The 25,296-nt window shown below is 51.5% G+C and overlaps 2 protein-coding genes across 2 annotated transcripts in view; one reads left to right on the top strand and one right to left on the bottom strand.

Moving 5' to 3' along the window:
• Nucleotides 1–2,330, top strand: part of ZAN (zonadhesin) — a gene marked incomplete at both ends in the record, with an annotated part of 29,705 nt that extends 27,375 nt beyond the window's left edge. The window contains 2 exons of the mRNA XM_080677460.1: nt 319–459; nt 2,227–2,330. Of these exons, the coding sequence (XP_080533586.1) occupies nt 319–459; nt 2,227–2,330 (245 nt within the window). The remainder of the gene's footprint in view (nt 1–318; nt 460–2,226) is intronic.
• A 2,327-nt stretch (nt 2,331–4,657) lies between these two features.
• Nucleotides 4,658–20,513, bottom strand: EPHB4 (EPH receptor B4). Its single transcript, XM_080679469.1, has 17 exons — nt 20,397–20,513; nt 17,666–17,736; nt 17,162–17,449; nt 16,157–16,553; nt 15,011–15,166; nt 14,502–14,834; nt 13,823–13,947; nt 13,305–13,470; nt 12,114–12,216; nt 11,859–11,923; nt 11,633–11,746; nt 11,284–11,531; nt 8,280–8,495; nt 7,850–7,999; nt 7,266–7,459; nt 6,918–7,073; nt 4,658–5,716 (listed from the first exon to the last, which is right to left on the bottom strand). Exons 1-17 carry the CDS (start codon nt 20,446–20,448, stop codon nt 5,587–5,589), a joined length of 2,964 nt encoding a protein of 987 aa, XP_080535595.1. The 5' UTR covers nt 20,449–20,513; the 3' UTR covers nt 4,658–5,586.
• Nucleotides 20,514–25,296: the final 4,783 nt, after the last annotated feature.

The raw sequence follows: 25,296 nt of genomic DNA, 5'->3' as shown, positions 1-25,296 counted from the left end.
CGCTCCTTCTCACTTAGCCCCTTCCTTTGTCAAGAGGAGCAAAGGTTAAGGACCTGATGTGTCCTGAGCATCTGCTATCTGCCAAGCACTTAGCATCAGCTTTCCATGATCTCCTTTAGTCCTTACTCAGCACTTGGAGGCAAGCATAATGTTCCCATTTCACAGGTTAAAAAAACAAGGACTTCCGAGGTGAACAATTTTCCTAGAGCCAGGGCTAGTGAGTGCAGAGACAGGAGTGGAAGCTGCTGCTTTATTCCCTCTCCTGGACTGTGGGTGTCCTCCCAGAACCACCCCCCGCAACCCCTTTCATCCTTGTAGAAAGCCCATGTCTGCGGAACCCCTGTCAGAATGACGGGCACTGTCGGGAGCAGGGCACCCACTTCACCTGTGAGTGTGGACTTGGCTATGGAGGAGACCTCTGCACGGAGCTTCGGGATGTGCCACTCGCCGAAAAGCCAGGTAAGAATTTTATCTCTGGCCCTGTATCCTCACGGTCCCTGCCCCACCAGCAACTGCCACTATTCCATGTATACACTGAGTGGCCAGATTATTATGATCTCTGAATGCATAATAATCTGGCCACTCAGTATATATTCTATATAATAAAAGGCTAATATGCAAATTGTCCCCTCATCCAGGAGTTTGACCAGCAGGCAGGCTGGCCAGGCCTCTAAAAAAAAAAAAAAAAAAATATATATATATATATATATATATATATATATATATATATATATACACACACACACACACACACACACACACACACACACACACACAGAGTGGCCAGATTATTATGCGTTCAGAGATCAAAATAATCTGGCCACTCAGTGTATAATGTTCACATCTAATAGATAGATATTACAGACATATAACAGATAGGTAATATAGTATTAATATAATCTATATTATAGAAAATATAGTAATATATAATATTATAATATGATCCCTAGAGATTAACAAGACAGGGTTCTCAAAGAATCTGAGTCACTGTGGAACCTCTCTGATCCCCAGCTCTCTTCTGAGGTCTATATGCCTCACCCCCACTGTTACTTCCCCTCTTGTATCATTCCAGGCCTCTCCAAGACCTTTTGTTGTTTTTCATTCCAGGCCTCTCCAAGACCTTTTGTTGTAAGACACCAAGCACAATGCCTCTATGGGCTGGTACAGAGACATAAGGGTGTGGATGGCTCCATAACTGCCTCTAGCCTGCGCCAATTAAGCTATTTAGACTGTGGGCAGTCAGCCCTCAGTCTGACTGTGACTCTGTCCCTTCAGCCTCTGGCTTCTGGGATACAGGAGAAAAGATTGCATTCCTCCAAAACTACAATTCCCTTGAGCCTCTGGGCCAGTGATTCTCCAACTTTGTCTTACTTAAGATTGGGAAGGGGGCAGGGCTGGGAGGGTTGGCTTATTTAACACATTTATTCTGAGACTCACCACCAGAGACACGGATTTGGTAGGTCTGGAGTGGGCCCAGAAATCTGCATTTTATTTTATTTTTTAATATATTTTATTGATTTTCTACAGAGAGGAAAGGAGAGGGAGAGAGAGTTAGAAACATTGATGAGAGAGAAACATCAACTGCCTCCTGCACACCCCCTACTAGGGATGTGCCCGCAACCAAGGTACATGCCCTTGACCAAAATTGAACCTGGGACCCTTGAGCCCGCAGGTCGACGCTCCCAGCCGTGGGCAAACTACAGCTCGCGGGCCGGATCAGGCTGTTCTATCCGGTTTTCTTGCTCTCCCCTCCGCTCCTTTACTTTGAATTTATATTAGTTCACACAAACACTCCATCCATGCTTTTGTTCCGGCCCTCCGGTCCAGTTTAAGAACCCATTGTGGCCCTCGAGTCAAAAAGTTTGCCCACCCCTGGCTAGCCACTGACCCAAACTGGTTAGGGCTGCATTTTTACAAGCTCCCAGGTGACTGATGGAAGTCATTCTAGGCTTCTTCTTTGAGAAATACTGGTGGAGATGCTGCTCTGGACTCCAGGGACTAATTGGATGAACACCCCCCTAAAAGGCACATGGGAGCTATGTGCCCAGAAACGGAAAGAGTTCCTGGGGGAGGGGGTGGCTCTAAGGACTTGGATCCCCTAGGGCAACAGCCCTCTGGAGGAGTTACCAGTCACAACCAGGGATTTAGCGGGATGCAGGACCTTCAGGATGACAACCAAAGACCAAAAGCACGTCTCTTCCTCTACCCCTTCCTATACCATTCCAGGAGTGTCCAACTTTGTGGCCATCCTGTTGGGAATGCTGGTGCCCGTGGTGGTCATAGTGCTGGCGGTGGTCAGAGAATGTGTTTCCAAGAGGAGGAGGAGGTGAGTTCTGGGAGAGGGGAAGAGGAGGAGCAGCTGGGGGGTGAGTGAACATGGGGAGTGGGCACTGACCCTCTGTTCCCCACCATTCTCTAGGGAGAAAATGCAGAGCCGGAACAGAGACAGGCTGGCAGACACAGGTGAGAACCAACCCCACCGCCCAGAACTGGGAGCGGAGGCAGCCTCTAACATGGGCTTTCTCCCTTCCCCCTAGATTTTGTTCCAGAACCTGCCTTCAAAGTCACTTAGTTTGAGTTGTCCTGAAAAAGGAAGAGATAAAATAAAGTTATTTGTTTTGAGATGTGGATTTCCATATAATCATGGTGGAAGGGTCTGTGAGATGGGTCCTTGTGGGGAGAAATAGGAGGGAGACGTATGTAAGGGCATCAGGCTCAGTGACCCACAAAATGTCCAGAGAGGGGATGTCTGAGGAGGTGAGGTCTGTTCCTTAAGCAAAGCCACATCTGGATGGGCAGTCAGCCCTCTGGCTTCTGGGATACAGGAGAAAAGATTGCATTCGTCATGTTTTCCCCCTAGGAATCCTCGTTCTGAGGACTTGGCCCCTGTGCTTCCCACCAGGGGTAGTGAAGTGGTCCTGAGGAGTTTGGCATTCCTAATGATGCGATGACTTGTGGGCAGAGGCTAAGAATGGGGAATACGTTTTATTTTAAAAGGGTGAACAGGCCTATGACCCTCTGAGGAGGTCCCCACCTTATGCACACATCCATTTCCCAAAAGGACCTAAGGGTCACTGTGGCAACAGAGTGGATCTTGGGGCCGCTTGCTGAGGAGTCTCAAGTTCCATCTTAGTAGGAGAGACAACACCCCCACACTTTAGCCTGAGGTCAAAGGGAAAACCTTTTGACCCCACCCCTGCCTTGTGCCTCGCTCCAGGCAGTTCTTTGTTTGGGAGAGGGGGTGGGACAGTCTCCATGGGCTCAAAGGAAAGGAAGGCTCACAACTGGGGTGTGGGGGGATCAGGATGTAGGAACCCAAGGGTCAGTGGCTTGGGGACACCAAAGCAGACAGGACACTGGGTTCTAGAAAGGTATCCTTACTCAGTGCTTATTCTCTGAGATCACCAACCCTGCAGCCACCTTCCTTTTAGGAAGCAAGACCTAACGTGCTTGGGGATAGGGCCCCGAGGAGGAAGGAGTGCCCATGGCCAGACCACCCTGAACCTTTGCTGGAGGAAGCAGCTCACACGGTAGGGTGCGGTAGGCAGGCTCAGGAATTCTGGAACTGGGCTGGCCATGCTTTAATCTGGGTGCCCAAGGCTTCCTGCTGCATACCTGCACAGACCGCTACCAGTCCTTAACCCTTTGCCTCTGTTCCTCATCTGTGCCCTGCTCCCTTGATCTATTCTTCCCCTAGCCAGCTCAGGTCACCTTCTCAGCTAAGTGTTCGGTTGTCAGGGGAAGCGGGTGGCCTGAGCCAGCATTCTCCAGATAGACCTCCTCCTCCTGGATCCAGACCCCTTGTCCTTGGCAGGACCTAGTCCCTCCCTCTCTTGGAGGTATAATATGGGCAATATCTCATCAGATGAGGAGACAGAGAATTCCAGATTACTGAGATGGGATCACTGCCTGAGGCTCCCTGGGCTGAGAGAGGCAGAAGCTATGATTTAGGATCCTGCACTGACCCCAACACCACAACAGGGGGTGCAGCTGAGAAGCAGAAAGAACAGCTGCTCCATTTAAACAAAGCTGCCCTAGTCCAGGCCTGCCCCTGCAGGTGTCCCTGCGGGCGGGCAGACTGGGAAGAAACAGAAGATGGCAGAGAAAAGCAATAGGGATTGACCCCATCTTCATCCTTCTGTTCGGGAGGGAGAAGTGGGGGAAGACACCCAAGTACTTTCCCCCTCCCCTTCCCAAGAGGCTGGGAGAACCTGCCTGGGCAGCATCTTGAAAGGGGGAATTGTCCTCCTGATCCAGCCCAGCATCTGTGTTATGTGTACACACGTGGGGGCCTGCATCCTCCACCCCAGCTCTCTGCACCTCCCCCACAGCCAATACAGACACTTTCCCCCTATGTCTTTAAACCAACCCGTTGTCAACATCTGGTCTACATCTGTCTCCATCTGACTGGACCCCCATCCCAGTGGATTCTCCCCCCACTTCAGGGGGCTATAGAGCAGAACTGAGCTCAAGGCCTCCTCTTTGCCTCAAACAAGCACCCTTCCAGGGCTAGGGAACCAGGGCATGGGAGGGGGGCCAGCCCCACCCCGGAGGTGCCCCAGGCTCTTGGCAGAGCCATCCAGAGCGGTTAGAAGCAGCTGCCAATGACTCATCTCCCACTGCCCCCACCCCACCACCTCAAACACACCCTGGGGTTGGGAACTTCCCATTTTCTTTTATTTATACAAAAAAAACCTGTTTTAAATATAATTTAAGAACCCCTCCAAGCACCAGTGTCTGTCTCTGGTTTCTGCGTCCACCTTGCCCCCCACACCCCCTCATAGACACAATTTGGGGATACTTGGCAGGGCAGGGGTCTAGGGGTTGTGGCATGACCAAGGCACTGTTCTGAAAATAGACACAATAATGGGTTCCTGTTTCAACTTGGGCAAAGGAGGTGATAACAAAACAGGTCCCTTCCGACACAAAAAGTTATGACAAGGACAGTAAAAAAAAAAAACAAAACAGAAAGAAGAAAAAAATAAGACCAAAAACAAAAATTAAAACTCAAAAACCTTCAATATGAAGGCAGCAGATGGGGGAGGGGCATTTACAAGGGAAAACTGAGTTCGGTGGAGACAGCAGCAAGGTTGGGACATCCAAGTCCAATGATTTTGTCACTGGGCCATGACACCCTTCCCGCTTCCCACTATGGTGCTCCACTCCCGAGCTTAAAGGCTTGTCACCCTCTTCTCTTTGGTCTACAGGGTCTTCGGCCCTTCAAGGTGAGGAGGGGCACTGGGGCCCTAACTGGGGATCAAAAGGAAGCTGTAGGGATTGCACACAGCCACTCCTGGGAGTTGGCAGGTTATGGGCACTTCCTTTCCCTCTGGTCACACCCACCTGGGGGCACACCCATCCTCGGGGAACGTTATTTCTACACTCCCATATGGCAGAATCCCCAAATGCTGTCTCTCCAAATAACCAGCTCCCCACCCCCATAGGTTCAAAGTGCAATCCAATGGGGTGCAGGGATGCGGGCCTCTTGGGTCCCCACCTGACTGCCCCCAAAAGAAGGGGAGCGGTGTCCCCAGCATGGGAATTCCTGCTGCTCCAGAGCTGTGGGGCCAGGTGAAGAGGTGCAGGTCAGTACTGGGGGGCTGGTGCTCCCGACCCCCCTGGGGCTCCAGGTTTGGCCTGGGACTTCATATGCTGGACACTGGCCAGGATTTTCTTCTGGTGTCCCGCCAGAGTGACTCCTATTCGGAGCAGGTCCCTGAGGAAGAAGAGAGTTAGGTGAGGCCAAAAGGCTGCTGGGACCACTCTCCTAGCTTAGCTCCAGAAACCTGGTCACCGCCTCCGGATTGCCAGCCAATCAGGAAGGCCATTGGGAGACTGGGGTGAGGGTGGAGGAGGGGGAAGAGGTGGAGGTGGGAGGAAGGGGAAGGGTCACACGTGTTTCGGAGGATTTAGGAGCTAGGCTGCAGTCCAGCGCAGCCTCAGTAGGGTATCCAGCAGGCCCTGGCCGAGGGGGCGGGGCATAAAGGCAGGAGGTTGGGGGGAGGGGTCTGCCTGGATGGAAGCTCCAGCAAGGATTAAGGCAGAGAATCAGAAAAAGGAAAGAAAGGCCCACAAAATGAGGGAAGGGGATGCACAGATTGCTTTAGAGGAGAAAGGAGCCGTCAGAAGGAAAAGGCCGGAAAGGAAGGGCTGGGTGGAAAGGAAGGGGAGGGAAGGGGGAAAACAAACCGCCTCCCCACTCCATCCTGAGGCCTGGGGACTGAGATAAGGGAAAAAAGAAGAGACGGGAAATGGAGAGCTAGAACCTGTGTCAAGGAGAGGTTGGAACAAGTTTGTGAGGACAGTGCCAAGCCCCAGTGGGGCAGACTGGCCTGTGACTTGCCCCGCCAGGAAGAGTGCCTTCAGGACCCCCTGGTTCCAGATTTCTATTTCTTCTATTTCTGTTATTGAAATTTGGGGCCAGAAGAGTCCTTGGGAGAGAAATGGGAGGGCAGAAAGGAGAAGTATCAGAGAGAGCCAACTAAGGAAAAAAAAGTATTTGGGAAGCGTTGAAATAAAACTATTTAACATTAAAGCTGGAAAGGTTCTCCAAAACCTAGTCCAATCTTCTCCTTTTATGGGTGGGAAAACATCCAAAGTTGACACGTTGTTAATGTGAGAGCAGGGTCTGGAATGTAGATAGATGCACAAAGATAGATACAGATTGCCAGGCAGGGATCGAAATGACCGAGGGCTAAAATGGTACGAGAGGGTGAGGCGGGCACAGCTGGTCTGGAAGATTCCCTGGGCTTTCAGCCCCAGCAGCTGTTATTGCTTTGGAGAGCTCTAGAAAAGCTGGCACCAGGAGCTGACCCCAAAGGCCCCTGATGAACCAGTGGGCTGGATTCTGGTCCCCAGGTGCCCCTCTGGCTTGGCTCTACCCCCCACCTCCAGCTCCAGCTCCTGCCATGACTTACTCAGCAGAAATCTGGCTGACCAGCTCAAAGGAGCCAAACCCAGCGGCTGCAAAACTTTCTTCGTATCTTCCCATTTTGATGGCTCGAAGCCACTCACCCACAGAGCCAAAAGCTGAGTAGTGAGGCTGCCGTTGATCCAGCAGTGGGTGTGAGGCCCTGAAAGGCAAGGATGGGGAAGATGCACTGAGTACCAGGATTGTGTCAGGATGTCGATGACACTGAGCCCAGCCTTGGAGAGGCAGACAGGGACAATCCCACATACCGACAAAGGAACACACTTTTTTGGAGGTTTTAGGAGGAAGTGGTGGCAGAGTGCAGCAAGGAGGGCCCATTCTTAGGAGTCCTCACCCGCCATTCTCCCTGGCCACGATTTTGAGGCTGGCAGGGTTCCGAATCATCTTGTCGAGGGCACTGACCACCTGGGGGAAGCGGGGCCGTGCATTCCGGTCCTTCTGCCAACAGTCCAGCATGAGCTGGTGCAGGGAGGTGGGGCAGTCTGGGGGAGGGGGTAGCCGGTAGTCCTGTTCAATGGCATTGATAACCTGGAATGACAGAAGAACTGGGTGAGGATGTCCAGGGAGAATGAGGATGCTAAAGACCCCAATAAAATGATGACTTAGCAGATGCTTGGATGGGTGCAACAGCCTCCAGAATGGCAAATCTAGGGGTCCTCCTGGCTGGGGTTGAGGCTGGCTCTGACTCAAAGCCCTAGCCACACTTAGGCTGTGATTCAGATGTGTAACTTCCCAACTGTGCCCTCCATCCTGTGTCCTGTGACCAAACATGCTCTTGGGCACAAAGATCAACTCTTCTTTGTGCTACTCTCATTATCTCAAGGACCCAGCAGTGATGAGCTCTCTGGGAACCCCACCCCCACCCATATCCTTGGTGAGAACGTTCAAGAAAACATAGTAGGATCGTGGGACACTTACATCCTGATTGCTCATATCCCAGTATGGCCGCTCCCCAAAAGACATGACCTCCCACATCACAATCCCATAACTCCAGGCATCACTGGCAGATGTGAACTTCCGGAAGGCAATGGCCTCGGGGGCTGTCCATCGGATGGGAATCTTTCCTCCCTAAAGATGAGAAAAGCAAAGATGAGCTGAGGGACCCAACCACTCTATCCGTCTTTGCTTGTCCCCTAGCCCAGATCTCCTTTCTTCTTGGGACCCAGCTCCCAATGCAATTCTTTTTCTACACAACCAGAAGTCAGATTCCCTAAGCAGATCCCCCCACTCCTGTGGTCTGCTCCTTCATCTTGTCCCTAGATCAGAGCTGTCAACCCCCTAGTCGCCCACCTTTTCCTGCCCACCTGGCCCTAAGAACCTAATTCCTATGTAAGTCCCTCAGCCTCACCAGAGAGCTCGTGTAGGTGGGGTCAGAAGAGTTCTCCTCCAGGAATCGGGAAAGGCCAAAGTCTGAAACCTTGCAGACAAGGTTGCTGTTGACCAGGATGTTTCGGGCAGCCAGGTCACGGTGAACGTAGCTCATCTCAGCAAGGTACCGCATGCCTGATGCAATGCCCCGTAACATGCCCACCAGTTGGATGACAGTGAATTGTCCATCATTCAACTGGAGACCAAGCAAGAGAGAGGGGCATGATTAGGGTAGCTCACTCTCCATTCCCCCTTCCTTCCACATTCTAAACCATATTTGGCACTTCAGATCCATCTCGTGTTCACCTGTAGAACAGGCCTGCAGACTTCCCAGGTAAGCCCTCCTCCTTTCTCTTATCCCAAGTTCTCTGAGCTCTTCCTACACTGTCATAACACAATACTTATAAATGTTCCTGTTTCGCCGAAACCGGTTTGGCTCAGTGGATAGAGCGTCGGCCTGCGGACTGAAGGGTCCCGGGTTCGATTCCGGTCAAGGGCATGTACCTTGGTTGCGGGCACATCCCCAGTGGGGGGTGTGCAGGAGGCAGCTGATCGATGTTTCTCTCTCATCGATGTTTCTAGCTCTCTATCCCTCTCCCTTCCTCTCTGTAAAATATCAATAAAATATATTAAAAAAAAAAAAAAAGAATGCTTTAAATGTTCCTGTTTCAAATATATACATTCACTCTCTTCATTAGACTGTAAGGAGAGATTTAAAATTTTTCTTCCTTTTAATCTAGTACAGTGCTTTATACTCAGGACATACTCAATAAATGCTTTTTATTTAAGAGCAACAGAGTTCTGAGAAGAGTGTCCTGTGAGCTACCACACACTCTTGTGAGCCAAAATCTAGCTCAGCCTTCTTGGACTGTGTGTAGTATCAAGAGAACAGTGAGGAATCGAGGTACCATCAGCAACCACAGCATCAAAACCAAGGTCTAAACACTGTCCTTGACCTTTAGTTTGCTCTCACCAGGTAAACCAAGCATCAGAAATGGTTAACTAATCCCATCTTCTGGGTTCAGTTAACATGCAGGGGACCCTGGGCAGCCCTGCAGGGCCAGGGACACAAGAGTCCAAAACAGAATTCTGAATTAATCCTCCAATCCTGAACACACCCCAGGCCTCAGATCTGTTCGTGGAAATACCACTTGCCAGATGCTCAGAGTATAGACCTCGGTGCCTCCATGATTTCTTCCTTTTTCTCCCCTCACCTGCCACTTATAATCCATCAGCAAGTTCTGCTGGCCCTGCTTCCAAAACATACCCCAAATCCAACCTCTTCTCTGCACCCCGAGCCAACCCTCATGGCCTGAATGACTACAAGTCTCCTCACTGGTTCTTGGCTTCCTCCCACTCTTGCTCCCCAGCACCCACCAAAGGGATCTCCTACTGAAACCCCTCCAAAGACTTGCCCTTGAACTTCTAATCAAATCCAAATTCCTGACCAAGGCCAAGAGGTCCATGTGGCAGGGCCACCACCTACATTAAGACCCACCAAGGTTCTTCTGCTCCCCAGGTTCAGCCTCACCTGCCTTTCTGCTTCTTGTTGACCACTCTGGTCTCTACTCTCTGCCCCCAACACGATTCTTCCCCATCTTCTCAAGGCTGGCTTTTTCCATTGACCCAAATGTCATCTCTTCTAAAATAGACCCTCTTCCCCTCCCTGCAACAGGATCTCTGTCGAGTACCAATGGAATAGACTCCTGTGTCCACAAGGGAGGGTCAGGCCATCATCACACTACTCCAGGTTGACCTCATCATCACTCATGGGGGAGCCAGGTGGCTTGTGTCTCCTGATGGGGTGTCATGTGAAATTCACAGGACCCCCAATGTAGGCTGGCCACCAATGTTTAATTTTGAATGTATCAAAATATTAGACATAGCTTCTCTTACAGGAAATATAGATAAACAAGCTAAATGACCCCACAGGGAAGAATCTGATAAATCCACAAGGTGAGACATTCAAGGGGACAAGTAGCCCAGTTCTTCAGCATGCCAGGCTCAAAAATGAGAACCATCAGGTATAATGCTTGCTCCTAAACTGCATGGTGGTTTGAATAAACCAATAATAAGGGACATTTTGGAAACAACTGGGGAAATGTGGATATCGACTGAGTATTAGAAAATACCAGGAAATTGTAATTTGATTAAATGTAATGTTATTATTTTTCTAAATCCTCACTGAGGATAGTTTTATTGATTTTAGAGAGAGAGGAAGGGAGAGGGAGAGGGAGAGGGAGAGGGAGAGGGAGAGGGAGAGGGAGAGGGAGAGGGAGCATTGATGTGAGAAACATTAATCGGTTGCCTCTGTTACAAGACCCAAGCAGGGATTGAACCCACAACCTGGCCATGTGCCCTGACCAGGAATCGAACCTGCCACCTTTCTGTTTACAGGATGACTCTTCAGCCAACTGAGCCACACCAGCCAGGGCTAAATGTAATGTTATTTTGCTATGTAGGAAAACGTTTTGATTTCTTTTTTCAAGCAATGTAAAATTAACAAAATAATAAAATTCAGTAAAATCTGTTAAAGTGACAAAAATAACTCTTCCCCCTCATCTCCAGCCACTTTTCCATGTTCTTAATTGTTTTCACATCTGAAACTACTTGATTACTTTTTATAAAAGCTTGTTTACTTGTTAATTTTCAGTCTTCCCCATTACACTTCCCCAAGAGCAGAGATATTCATGGCTTTATTCCCAGAGCCTAGGACAGTAGCTGGTGCACAAGGAAGTGCTCAGAAAATATTTGTCAAAATGATGAATGATGACCCCTTATAGCCCAGGGCCAGCTGCTCCACAGAGGGGCCAGTTCCACCCCAGGCCTAAGGAAGGGCCAATCCCAGGAACTCAACCTTTCCTAAAGGGAGAATGAAGGGTGAAGGGGGAGTGATGTGGATCCCATCTGCCCTGGGTTCTGAGCTTCTTGGCTGCTTTGGGGGAGCATAGGTGGACTCGGGAGGCTGGAGGCAGGGGGCTCACCCGCAGGAAGGAGTCCAGGGCACCGTTCTCCATAAATTCAGTAAGAATCATGACTGGCATGCTGTTGGTAACCACGCCCTCCAGACGGATGATGTTGGGGTGCTCGAACTGGCCCATGATGGAGGCCTCGCTTAGGAACTCACGCCGCTGCCGCTCTGTGTAACCACCCTTCAGGGTCTTGATGGCCACGCAGCTCTCCTTCTTCCCCGGGGCCTTAAGTCGCCCCCGGCATACCTCCCCAAACTCACCTTTAAGAAGGATGCTAAGAGTCAGCACTCCTCCTACTTCGGCCCTGCCTTCCCTCCCCACCCCATTTCCCTCCTGGGCGCCCAGTCATCTTTCCTCTCACCTGCACCAATCACCTCCTCAATCTTGACATAGGAGACGTCGATCTCTTTTGCAAATTCCCTCACAGCTTCATTAGGGTCTTCATAAGTGAAGGGATCAATGTAGACCTTAGTACCTGAGGAATCATGTGGGGCCCATTAGCCAAGTAACTTCTTGCACTCAGATGCCCTAATTCTTGGCTCACAGCCTTGCCCCAGCCCTGTTTCCTTCAGGATAGGCCTACTTACCGTGGCCAATGAGATACTGTCCATGTTTATCTGAGTATTCAGCTTCTCTCCCACTGCTCTGCTTCCTATAGCCAATGGGAAAGAAAAGGTAAACTGAGTCACATATCTATATTCCCAGAGGGACAGGATGGGAAGAGAGGAGCGGGGATCAAAAAAGATTCCAAGTGGAAATGGGCTCTTGAGGCATCCAAGGAGGCTTGCCCTGGAGCAAGAGGGCAGGTTTCACAGGGGCCTCCAGGCACCCAGAGCTCTCACCTGAGGCAAAGAACTGCGATGACAATAACCACCAGAACCAGTACCACACCCACGACCGCAGTGCCTGCAATCAGGGCCAGCTGCTCCCGCCAGCTCTCCTTTTCTGGGGGAGAAAAACCATGATCAGGAAGACCTAATGACCACTGAGGGCCCTACACCAACTGAATGAGCTGTGGCTCCCCTGAAAACAGTGTGGCAGGTGGGGGAGGACGAAGGAGAGGCAGGATGGGGGAAGCATAGTGGGATTTTCAAACTGCTTCTCATGGGCTGTGGGCCCGTCCCTTCAGAGCCCTTCAGGGCAAGGGAGGGAGTTTTCAGCCTTATTTCTGCCAGGGTGGGTTTGATCTTGTTCTGTAATAAATACTGGTGACCACAAAAAGTCCCATTTGTATGAAAGGTTCCAAAGGCTAAATAAAAATGAAAGGGTTTATAGCCCCAAAGTGGTAATAACCCAAATGTCCATCAATGGATGAATGAGTAAATAAAATGTGCCACAGCCACACAGTGAAATATTTTTCAGCCATAAAGGAAATGAATCCCTGATACATGCTAAAATATGGGTGAATCTTGAAAACATTATACGTGAAGGAAACCAGTCACAAAAGACCATATATTGTATGATTCTATTTGTATGAAATGCCCAGAACAGGCAAATCAGAAAGTAGATTAGTATTTGCCATGGGCTAGGGGGGTGATAAAGGGGAATAGGGTCTTTTTTGGGGGTGCTGAAATGTTCTAAAATTGTGATGGTTGCACAACTCTGTGGGTATACTAAAAGTCAATGAATTATACACTAAATGGGTGAAGTGTCTGGTTTATGAATCATATCTCAATAAAACTGTTTAAAAAATTAAAACACTGGGCCAGCATATTATAACTAACAGGTATCATCTTATTTATTCCCTAGAGCCCTGTGAGAGAGGCCTCATATTTCCTTTTTTTTTTTTTTTTTTTTTTTTTTTTGGATGAGAGAGCTGAAACTCAGGGATCAAGTTTTTGCTAAAGGTCACACAGTTGAGGGAAGGTTGCTAAGCAGCTCTTCACACTCAATTGTTGGTTTGGGTTTCTGCACCCTCTGCTCTCTTCACCAGGCCAAAATACCTCTCAGTTGAGAGAAAGAGGAGCATGGGAGTGTGACTTTGGGGACCCTTCAGGAACAGCACCTCCTCCCATGCCTAGTCCCAGGCTTACCATCCAGCTGGGTCTGGCTATGGTGCTCCTGGCCGAAGGGTCCATAGCCAGCCTCAGAGCGTGCCCGCACCTGGATCAGGTAGCTGGCTCCCCGCTTCAGCCCCTGAAGCTCTGCCCTGTTGTCTGATGTCTTCAGGAACCGAACGCTGCTGGGGCCCTCTGCACCCTGTCCAGGAGGAGGAGGGGTTGGCCATAAGTAGAGGCCCCCAGTTTCTGCTGCTCTTCCGACCTCCCCCTGCCCTGCACCCCCATAATGAGCATCTTGGTCTTGTAATGTAGCAGGCGAGGCTTTTGTGCTGACTTATGTGTACTGTGCTGAGCATTTGTATTCACTGTCTCATTTAATAGTTTCGTGATAAGGCGACTATTTTACGGATGGGGATGCTGAGCTTAGAAAGGCCAAGGGGCTGGCCCAAGGTCTCACAGAGCTGGAATTCAAGTGTCTGCAATTCAGCATTCCACTACTAGAGCACGTTGCACTGCCGACCCCCAACCCCAGGGGTGGTGCCTGGTCTCACCTTCTCATGGTACTTGACCTCATAATCTAGCACTGCTCCACTGGGTGCCCGGGGAACAGCCCAGGCCAGGCTCAAGCTGCTAGGTGAGGACCGAGTCACCCGGATGTCGGATACTGGGGGTGGCACTGTGAGAGACAAGACACGTTAGGGCTCTTCCACTTAGCATGTTTGTCCCTTACCTTTCCCAGTGCTTCTGCTGGCTACACCTGTCTTGATCCTCCAGATCAGGCATCCTCAAACTACGGCCCGCGGGCCACATGCGGCCCACCGAGGACATTTATCCGGCCCGCCGGGTGCCGCTGCCTGTCCTGCTTAGCAGCCGACTCATCCCAGGCCCGCAGTGCACATAGGAATTTGTTCATAGTTTTTTTTTTAAACTATAGTCCGGCCCTCCAATGGTCTGAGGGACTGTGAACTGGCCCCCTGTTTAAAAAGTTTGAGGACCCCTGCTCCAGATGTTCCAAGAATCCCTTCCGACTTCCATCCTCAACTCTCCAGCCCACCTTGCATCTTTTTCACTCTCTTTCTGCCTCCTGCACCCAAAGCCCTGACGCTCCATACTTCCTGGGGATCCCACTCCATAGCCTCTGCCTTTTCCCCCTTCAGACCTCGCTGGCTTCTTCTACCCACCAACATCTCTCCCATCTGACCACAGGCTGCCCCCAGGTCCCAGTCTCACCCTCACGGTCAGTGGTGACATTCACAGCCTCAAACGGGATGGGCCCGGTGGCTAAGGAAGATACCCCATTCAAGGCAGTGACCTCAAAGGTATAGGTGAAGTCAGGACGCAGCCCTCGAATTGTGACCCAGGGCTCCACCAAATCCCGGGGGCCAGGGTCAAAGGTCAGGTCTCCTCCACAGGGTGTGCAGGACCCCCCAGGGCGGCACTCGCGGCAGCGGAGTGCATAGGTGAGGTCCTCTCGGCCACCTGACTCGAGGGGGGCACTCCACTCCAGGCGCAGGGAGGAACCATTTAAGCGGGAAACCACACTTCTTGGAGCCGATGGAGGGGCTGCAGGAAACCAGGAAATCAGTCAGAGGCTGAGCAAATGGAAGGGGTGGGTAGTGGGACAGATAGGCAGCCACACTGATTTAGCTGGGCACCAGCAAGCCAGGGTCAAGAAGGGGAAGGCCTGGGAAGGTGGAGGCTGGAATGGAGGTCCACCCCAGGGATCACTGGTCACTTACTGGTACAGGGTGCACCCCGGGGGTCTGTGCGGGCCCGTAAGTACCCTACGCGGCACTGGCAGATGGGTGAGCCAATGGTGTTGGAATGACTGTTGGCTGGGCATGGCTGGCAGGACCCCTCCCCAGACAGAGGCTTGAAGGTGCCCTGGGCACAGGCTGAAAGAAAGCAAGCATTCAATAAACATGCATAAAAAACATGCAGTTGGCCCTGGCTAGTGTTGCTAAGTGTTTAGAACATCGGCCCAGGGACCAAAGGGTCTCAGGTTCGATTCCCATCAAGAACACGTACCTATACATTCCTTGGCCCTGGTAGGGGCACATGTGGGAGGCAACCAGTGGATGTGTCTCTCTCACATCAGTGTATTTCTCCTCACCCTCCTCCTGCCTCCCTCTCTTCCACGCTCTCTAAAAAAAAAAAAACCAATGGAAAAATATCCTCAGGTGAGGATTAGTGACAACAAAAAAACGCGCAGCTGCTTTTAAGTTTCCATGAAGTGCAAAGGGGGAAACAGGGCAGGAGTTCAGAAATCTCACATCTAAGAGAAGGAAACCTCCTCCAGACCAGGGATTAACCCTAATACCCACAACCCAGAGACCAAGACTCAGAACAACAATTTTAAATGCACACCGCAAAACACACTGGATTATAAAGTAAATCAAGCAAGTTGAAATACAATGATCATAATATGAAGAAAAGTTTGTGACACAGCAATGTGTATGCTTCTTTCTTAGCAAGATATAGTAGCTGATCTAACAGCCACTGTAATACTGAAGTGGTGAGGAACACACACAGCATTTGACATTCTTGCATCGTCTGTCATAATGGCTTGTGAAAATAGCCAGGAACTATAATGAACAAGAGTAGAGACCATGACACTTTTGTCCTCTAAGCCCAATAAGGTCCTACATCCCTGGACATCCTCCCAGGTCCAGAACAGAGTGGACATAGGAAGAATGTGGAAGTGAGGAAGGCTCAGAACTATACTGGGAATGGGCAGGGGAGGAAGAGAGACCCTCCAGGAACTGAGTGCCTAGGAGAGCAAAGAATGTTCAAAGTGAAAATTTAAAAAGTGGGTCCAAGACCAGGGTACAGGACCTTCCCCACATGGATTGGCAACAACTTCTTGGGGACATGTCAGCCCTCACCTCGGCACCTGGTATTCCCCTCGGCGGCCTCGAATCCCGGAGCACAGCTGCAGCCCGTGACAGGCTGCTCAGCCCACTGGCCATCCTCCCGGCAGTAGAGGCTGGGACTGGGGCCAGAGGCAGGGACAGCATCAGCCACACAACTCCCTGCCACTGGCACCACAAGCTCACGAGGCACTGTCTCCGGGAAGCGGGTGAGGTTGACAGTCAGCTGGGCACACTTCTTGTAGAAGAGGTGCAGGGACAGCAGGGCCATGCAGGCGCCCTGGTCCTGGAAAGCCAGGTAGAAGCCAGCTTTGGTGAGTGGGCCCAGACGCAGCGTCTTGACATTCACTTTACCAGTTGCCTCAGCCCCAGGACGCTTCCGGGTCAGATGCTCAGCAGCCACTGTGTCTACCTGCCGGGTCCGAGAAGAGACTCAACTGCTGCTGTCCTCCACTCCCCAAGGACTGTCTTCTTCTTCCTAGCTTATCCTTCCGCAGATACTTGCTGAGCTCTTATGATGTGTCCAGACTCTGTCCTGTACTCCCCCTTTCTGTTCAATCACTCATCCTACAAAAACTTGTCAACACGCAAAATCTATCTACTCTATGCCAGGTCCTGAACTCAGTGTGGAGGAAACAGAAATGAAGAAAACAGGAATATGTTGTAAAGTATGAGGAGGGCTATGACAGGTGGGACCCCACAGCGGGAACTCAGAAGACATAATAGGTGGAAAGAAGAGGCAGAGAGAAGCCATTCCAGGGTGAGGGGTAGGAAAATAAAGGGGGGAGTGCAGGATGGCCTAAGTACAGTAGAGTAGAGTAACTGAGAGAACCTCTCCTGGCGGCCAGGCCGGCAGCCCAACTGCATGCTGCTGCTCCTCCGAGCAGACCACCTTCTTCCCTTCCAGACCTGAGGCTCCTGCTCCCAGTACCCGAACCAAGGGCCTTGGAAGTTCACCTCCACTGCCCCTAGACCACAGGCCTGCCCCATCCTGGCCCATGGCAGTGCCCTGATGGGTACCTTGATGTAAGGGTTCTCCATCCAGGCTGGTGTGAGGGCTGTGGCTGTGTTGGCATCACTCTCGAAGTAGAAGACTGTAAAGGTCTCCTTGCAGGAGCGCCCAGCTCGGGGCAGGGACAGGCACTCGAGCATGGTGAAGCGCAGTGTGGCGTACACGTGGACAGCACCTCGCCGGGGGACCCAACCTGTGCGCAGCCAGTAGGCCAGGCCTGGGGCTCGCTGCACATCACACACCTCATACGTCCTAACGCTGTGTTGCTCCTCATCCAGGCCGCTCAGCTCCTCCCACTGTGGGCAGAAGGGGTCAGCATGGGGGCTGCTGAATCGCTTAAAGGTCAGTGGGAGAGTGTTCGTCATCAAGCAGGAGTGGCTAGGGAAGGGGACCTCTGAGAGCAAGAGCTCAGAGGACACTAGTTCCTGCTGCTGTGACCTGGGAGGCAGTGGCATGGGAAGCAGGTCCTTCAGTTTCCCTTCTGAACCCCAGCTCCTGGGCCCAGCTCTTACCTGCCCATCCACCTGAGGAAACGTCACCCACTTCAGATCGGCAGTTTCCAATTTTGTGTTCAGTAGAGTCTCTAAGACAGACAGACAGAGCCAGTCAGGGCTTAGGGGAGACACTGGGAAGACTAGATGCCTGGGAAAGGAGATAGTGGGGGTTCTCCTAGCTCCAAGCTGGAGGAGTCAGTCAGGCTGAGACAAGAGATGAGGAGGGGAGTGAGCCTTGCCCTCCTATTTCTTGCCTCTTTTTCTGAATGTTTACCCCATCCCTAACAGCTGGTAGGCTGGCTGCCCTCTTAGGACTCCCAGATCTAGGCCTCCCTGAATGGCAGTACCCTGGAGGATAGGGGGAGGTGCAAACACTGGAAGGAGGAGAAGGGCAAACAGCTCAAAAAGGATTAAACTAGAGCCCCGACCTGGCCTTGACCTTGTGGTGAGCAAAGGGCTGCTGGCATGGGGACACCCTTCCAGGGCCGGGGCCTCCAGGGTCAATTCCCCAGTCCCCAAGTTGATGCCTCCCTGCCCCCAACTCTATTCCTCTTCCATGTCCCCACCCCTTTTGAGACCCAACACTTCAGTCCTTCAGATCCAGGAAGGTGGGGCTCAGCTCCTGAGGCCCAGCCAGAACCCCGACTCCCACCCCTCCCTTCAGCACACTGGTGTCAGAGGAGGAAGTGCTGGAGGCTGGGATGCTTGGGTTCCCGCCCTGGCCCCAGCCTGCAGAGGCCTCACATCTGGATTTGGTTATGGGGAGGAAAAGGGGAGGAGACTTTAGGGGTGTGTGTATGCGGGGTGGTGAACACACCTGGCTCAGCTCGGCCTGGGGGAGGGACACCAGAGAGGGGTGGGCCTCTGGCGGAAGCGGTGGATTAGGGGAAACCGCACAGGCCCTGGCAGCTGAGGGTGGAGGGAAGGTAGGGAAATCCCCTTGGAGGCCAAGGCAATGTGGACAGTCGGCCCCTAGGGCAGCCAGCAGCACACCTGGGACCAGGTCCCCACTTCCCAACATGGGGGCTGCTGGAGAGAAGGGAGGGCAAGTGGGTGAGGCAACCTCTTCCCAGGGACCAAGAGATATCCACCTAGGCAAGGGATTAGGTGGGACTGGCCAGCCCCAGGTAAGGCCCAGGCCCCCATGAGTGGTGGGAGACAGTCCAGCATGCTGGGGACAGGATGCCAGGGTTCTGGGAAAGGGGTGGATAGAGGCTGCCGTCTCCACCCTCCATTGTTCCAGCCTGGATAGTGTTTTCCTGTCTCCAATTTACACACTGTCTGTTTCAGGGCTGTCCCTGGGCTCTGAGTGGCTCACTTTCTCTGGTCTTGCCTCCCCCTGGAGCTCTCTTTGATCTGTTAGTTCTTTTGCCTCTCACCTCTCTCCAGCTCTCTGTCCACCTCCATTTCTCTAGCCATCTCTCTCCTCTTTTCTGTCTCCCACTTTTCACCCAGCCTTGGATAAATTAGTTAACTCCTCTAAGCCTCAGGCTCTTCATCTGTAAAATGGGAGAACAATCCCTCCCACCCCCAAGGCTGTGGGAACCATGAAAATATAAACCCCTCAGCATGGCCCTGGGGCCTAGAAAGCACTTCATAACAGCAGTTAGAAGTGACTCCCTTTTCCTCTTTGCATCTTTCTTTTCCTCTCACTCCACTTCATCTGGGTGGGTTTTCTCTCCACTCTGCTTTCCTTTCTCTCCCAGTCTTGCCCCTTCTTTCTCTGAGCCATGCCAGTCTTCCCTCTCCCCATTCCCAGCCTTTGATCCCCAGCTCAGAGCAGCACTGCCCAGCCTGAGGGAGAGGGGTTTCCAACTGCCTTTGATTCCTCCTCCTCAGCAGCCTCCCTAAAACCCCCTCCCCAAAGACCCCTTTGATTCCAGTGAAGAGGAAGGGGGGGGAGGTGCAGCTAATTGAAAGGAGATTAGAAGGGTTTATAGGGCTCTTGGTTCCCCCCCTAGATGAAGGAAGGGGAGAGGCTCATGGATGAGGAAAATTTGGGGCAGAATATAGAAAAATTAGAAATTTAGAGAGATGAGGGGGTAGGTGGTCATTAGGCTGAGTCAGGACTACAGAGGGGCTGCACAGGTCAGTTTCTGGTGGCCTGCAGGGTTGGAGGAAAGCCAGCTTGTCTAGGACTTGGGCAGGGCTGGGGTCTAGAGAGCATTTAAAGGACTGGGGTGCAAGCCTGGGAAACCAGGAAGGGGGCCTCTCTGTGGCAGGGGTAGTGGCTTTGGGAGATTTGTTTAGAGTGTGAGTGCAGAAGGTGGCCATCCCGACAGAGGCATGTGAAATTGTAGGATCAAGGTGTAAATACCAAGGAATGAGGGGTGGGGGCAGTTTATGGCCTAGCACAAAATTCTGCCTTGTCTGCAGTTGTTTCTCCAGAAACCTTTCCTTCTTTTTTGCCGAGGTGAGAAGAGGGTCAGAAACTTTGAAGAGTTTTGAAGATTGGAGTAGGGAGAAAAGGAAAGGCCACCAAAGCGTCTGAAGTCAAGAGTGAGAGTTTGGGGAGCCTGGGCAGGGGGACGTCCCAGGACGGAGCCCGACTCCATCTCTTTTCCAAACAAAAGAAAACTCCACTCCCCGCTGGGCCGCCTCTTCCCCGCCCCCCGCCCGGTCTAGTACTATTGGTCCGAAGTGTTCGGGGTTGAGGTGCTGGGTAAGGGTTGGGAGAGGTCGGCCCCTCCACTCCGAGGCCCAACTTTGGGGGCCCCAGGAGTGGCGGGATGCCGCTAAGGAAACTCACCTTCTAAAGCGGCTGCGAGTGAAGCCCAGCAGAGCAAAGCCCGGAGCTCCATGGCGCCACCTCACTCCGGTCGGATCCGATCTGAGTTTGGGGGGCCCTAGCCCCCCCAGTTCTGAACCCCCCCTGAGCCGGTAGACGCCGACTCCCCGCGCGGGACTCTCGGTCGGAGCCTCAGCGCAGGCCCATGCGGGCGCGCCGGGCACCGGGTGGCAGCGCCCAGGTGTGGCCCCGCGTCCCCACTGCACGGGCTGGCGGGGGGCGTCCTCGCAGGGGACGCGCCGGGCGGGAGCAGAGAGAGACGTGGCTGGAGTTGGGGTCCCTCCGGGGCCTCGGGGTTCCGCCCCAGCTGGCTGGGGGTGGGCCTGTCTCGCGCTTTCTAGCCCCCTCCCTAGAGTGGCGCTGCTCGCGCTGCGGGGCCGACTGCGCTCCGCGCCGGCGGGGAGGGTGGAAGCCGGAGCGGGAGGGAGACTGCGGAACGGGGCAGGACCGCCGGGTTGGGCTGGCCGGGGCCGGGACTGGGCCAGGCGGCGCCTGGCGGAGGAGGGAGGGGCGCGCGGGAGCTGGGGGAGCCGCCCCCAGCCCGGGTTCGGCCTGGGGGGCCGGGGCGCGCTGATTGGATCGCGCGCTGCTGAATAATTCATGAGGGAAGCGGAGCGGGGCGCCGAGTGTAGCAGTTCGGAAAGTTGGGAGAAAGTTTGGAGAAGGGGGAGGGGCGGAGGGCGCGGAGCCCGGGACCGCCCAAAAGTGCACTGGGCCGTGTGCTCCAACCCTGATCTCGCGCGTCCGGATCGGGGCCCAGGGACCCCAGGGTCAGGCCCAAACCCGGCAGACCAGGGAGCGGAGAAGCACACCCAGCAGCGCGGAGAGCCGCCCAGAGGTGCGCATTATTTTCTTGCGGACTTCGGATTCTTCTGGATTAGCCCACTACCCCCTAGTTGGCGCAGGGGACCGTGTTCGCGGGAAGCTTTTGAGGATGGAGGGTGGCCCTGGGGGTCTGAAGGCAGCGATCTTAGCTTAGATAACCCTGGAGTGAACGTTCACACAATCATTCAACAAACTAAGTACAGTATTGGGGCCTTACTATGCACTCAACCTAGCACTGTCAAGTGCGGGGAGGAAGTGAGGCAACTGGGTTGAGATGGGGAGGAACATAGAAAAGTCTAGGAAGCAAGGGTAGATAAAAGGTAGGTGGGTCTGAGCGAGTGAGAGGTCCTGATGGATTCCCAACTCACCGTCCTCATTCTCACTGTCGAGTTTGGGAGGGCTTCGCGCCACCCGCAGCCCTGACCCTTGGGGCTGGGGCCGCGGCTGAGGCTGTCTTTCCTGAAGCTGTTTCCTGTCTGGCTCCTGGGGGCCCTCGGGATGCCTGGGAGGGCTCTTCCTCTCATTGCCACCACCCTCCCCCCATATCATCAGTTAGAGGGGAGGGTCTAGGAAAGCAGTGAACTTCCCACCAACCCCCTCTACATCAGGGTCCTAGTGTGAGTCAAAGGGTGGATGGAGGGTGCTGCAGGAGTCTTCCAGTGGAAGAACTAGAAGGAAAGGGCTTAAACTCAGAAAATATTTAAGAGGGACAGAGTCTGGAGGAGCTGAGGAGCCAAGAGAGAGGGAAGGAGGAGTCACTGATGCCTGGGGGGCTGCCAAGTGCCTCTAACACCCCAGAGAGGACAGCCAGGCCTCTAGTGACCTCTTGTCCCAGCTCACTTATCTTCCTGCCACAAGTGGTGCTCCCCACACCCTTGCCCTTCCTCATTGCCCAGCCTGGGTCCTGCTCCGGGGTGGGGGTGGGGGTGGGGGTCACAGAGGGCAGGAAACAGCCGGCTTAGCTGGAGTCAGGCAGACCAGGCCGGGACTGGGAATACCACCCTCCTCCCTCCCTGATCTAAGTCGGCTTCTCCTCCAGGTTACACTCACCCCCTCCCTCACCTTTCCCTGCTTTTACTCTGCACTCAGATTCTCTCCTCTAAAAGTTATGTCTCCTCCTGGACTCTGCTTGATTTTTCTCATTTGGTAGTGGATGTGGGGGTGGTGCACCATTATGGATGAATCAGATTCATCATGATGGGGTGGAGGTGTGCATGGCTTAAATCGTAGAGACCAAGATGCACAGAGAAATGAAGCAGGGTGGAGTGAAGAGCTGATAAGACAGAGGGGTGAAATAGTGTAATAGCTCACCCTCACTGTAGACTTGAACCCTGTATTTCTGACCCCTGAGTACCAGACCCCTCCCCCCTCAGCTAGAGAGAAGAGAGCATCTAAAGTAAGAAAATACCCAGTAGATCCCATATCATTGGGTCCTCAGCCCAACCCCCAGCATGCAATCCAGTTCTTAGTACCTAGTATATACCAATAAAAGAATGAATAAAATGAAACTTATGTAGCACCTACTATGTGACAGATGATTCGCAAGATTTGTAAAACATGGCTTCTGGCCACAAAGATCTTATAATCTGGCAGAGATCCCATTACTTCCCCTTTTCATGGAGATGATGGCTGAGATTTTCACTCCAATCAATGCTAAGGAATCACCCTTGGTCTAAACTGTAGGTGTGAGGTCATTTCCTCCACCCTCTGACCATCCAAGACTACTTCCTAGGCAAGCTAACTCAATATCCACTATGACACAGGTGAGCAGCCATATCACTATTTAAACCAGCCCAAACAGATCTCAAGCCCTCCTTTCTTCATTATCAGAGCACTTAGGGCACTTCACTGTCCTCCCACCCCAGATATTAGGCTGTCACCCCATTCCTGCCTATGATCAATATGCTGCTGTCATTTATCGCCATGGCAGTACCTATGTGGAGCACCCCCACCTCCCAACAACCCCCCAACAGCTGGCAGGGCTTTCCTTTTGCTATTCACATCATTACGGTTTGGAGCAGTCTTGGAGTTAGAACTTTTCCTATACATACTAAAAAAAACACAACAGATCATCTCATTTCACCATATATTATAGAAATTGTCACTCTTCTTTCCATATCCCAGCCCCCGTCCTCTGGCCCTATAAGCCTGTCAAGTTAAATTTACCTGGAAGCTCTTGAAGTTTACACTTCAGCAGCCCTCACCTACCTAGCTCCTCCCAAAGCCCTGGTTAATGAGTGCCATCTATTTAAACAGTTTTTAAGGTGAGTCACTGCATGAGAACCTTTGAAATGGTCTGGAATCTTATACCTCTTGTAGGAAAGGAATTTGATAGAGGCTTTTCATCTCACCAATGATGAGCCAAAAGATTTTATAAATTCAATAATGGGCCCTGGCTGATTTGGCTCAGAGATTACAGTGCTGGACCAAAAGGTTGCGGGTTCAATTCCCAGCCAAAGGCAGTACCTCAGTTTCAGGGTTTGTCCCAGCCCCTTGTGGGAGGCAACCAATCGATGTGTCTCTCTCGTGTTAATGTTTCTCTCCTTCCCCTCTGTTAATTCCCCTCTCTTTAAAAAATATCTTCATATCCTTGGGTGAGAATAAACAAATAAATAAATAAATTCAATAATGGAAGGGAAAATTAAATTGTTCATACTAGAGAAAAGACTGAGATACAGAGAGAATAAAAAATAATAATACAAAACCATCATCATATGAAGAGGTGGTCAAAGAGTACACCTGTAAGAAAAAGGTAGTACGTGAAAGTAGTATTTTTTAATGTTTTTTAAAGAATATTTTAAACTGTTTTTTAAGGAAAGAGAGGAAGGGAGAGAGAGGGAAACATGCTGAGAGAGAGAAACATTGATCTGCTACCTCTTGCACATCCCCTACTGGGGATCATGCCCAAAACCCAGGCATGTGCCCTGACCAGGAATTGAACCAACAACCTGTTGGTGCACAGGACGAAGCCCAACCCAGCCACACCAGCCACAGCAGGATATGAACGTATTATAAAGGTGTATTCAGTAGTTACTCAAATCAACTGAGTGTCATAAACGGCCAGGGTTATTTATCTAGCTTTTTAAAAAACAATATGTGATTACATTTGAATACACAACTTTTGTACAACCAAAATGTAAATCACCACAATAAAATGATAGCAAGACACATGGTATTTCATTTGCAACGTATGACAAATGGTTAACATCTTTTGTCATAAATAAGTTCTTATCTAGCTTTTGTAATATTTATGATATTTATCACCTAACATTTGCAACTGGTTGTGATTTCTCAATCTAAATAAACATTAACTTTTATATCTAATTTTATATTCATAATTTTGTTTTCTTAATAAGGGTTCCCAAAATTATATAAACATCAGGACTGACACAATCTGAATCCAGGCCTAATCTGATTACCACAAATATTTCTGAAATCATCATATACAAAGTTGTATTAGACACACACATAAAAGCCTTTATTAATTTATTAGTGATTGTTCATTTACTTGCATGTGACCCTAAATTTCATGAAAGCAGATACAACAAATCCTCAACATATACTGTCTGGCCCATAGTAAATACTAGTAAATAAGTATATGCATACTAGAGGCCCAGTGCACAAATTCATGCAGCAGTGGGGTCCCTCAGCCTGGCCTGCAGGAACAGGCCGAATCGAAACTGGCTCTTGACATCCCCCGAGGGGTCCTAGGTTTTGAGAGGGCACGAGCCAGGCCTAGGGACCCCACTGGTGCACAATTGGAGCCGGGGAGGGATGCGGGCGGGCTCCAAGGCATGTCTGGCCCTTCTCGCTCAGTCCCCATCAACTGAACCCCAGCATCAAGCTAACCTACTGGTTGTAGCACCTGCCCCCTGGTGGTCTGTGCACGTCATAGCAAGCGGTTGAGCAATCTTAGCATATCATTAGCATATTGTGCTTTGATTGGTTGAACAGATGACTGGACATTTAGCATATTAGGCTTCTATTATATAGGATATTTATATATTTTTATTGATTTGGGAGAGGGAAGGAGAGA

The sequence above is a fragment of the Plecotus auritus genome, assembly GCF_963455305.1.
Source record: "Plecotus auritus genome assembly, chromosome: 7".
NCBI classification, from domain to species: domain Eukaryota; kingdom Metazoa; phylum Chordata; class Mammalia; order Chiroptera; family Vespertilionidae; genus Plecotus; species Plecotus auritus.
Note: the sequence above shows the minus strand (reverse complement) of the source record. Positions and strands in the feature narration are given on the sequence as shown.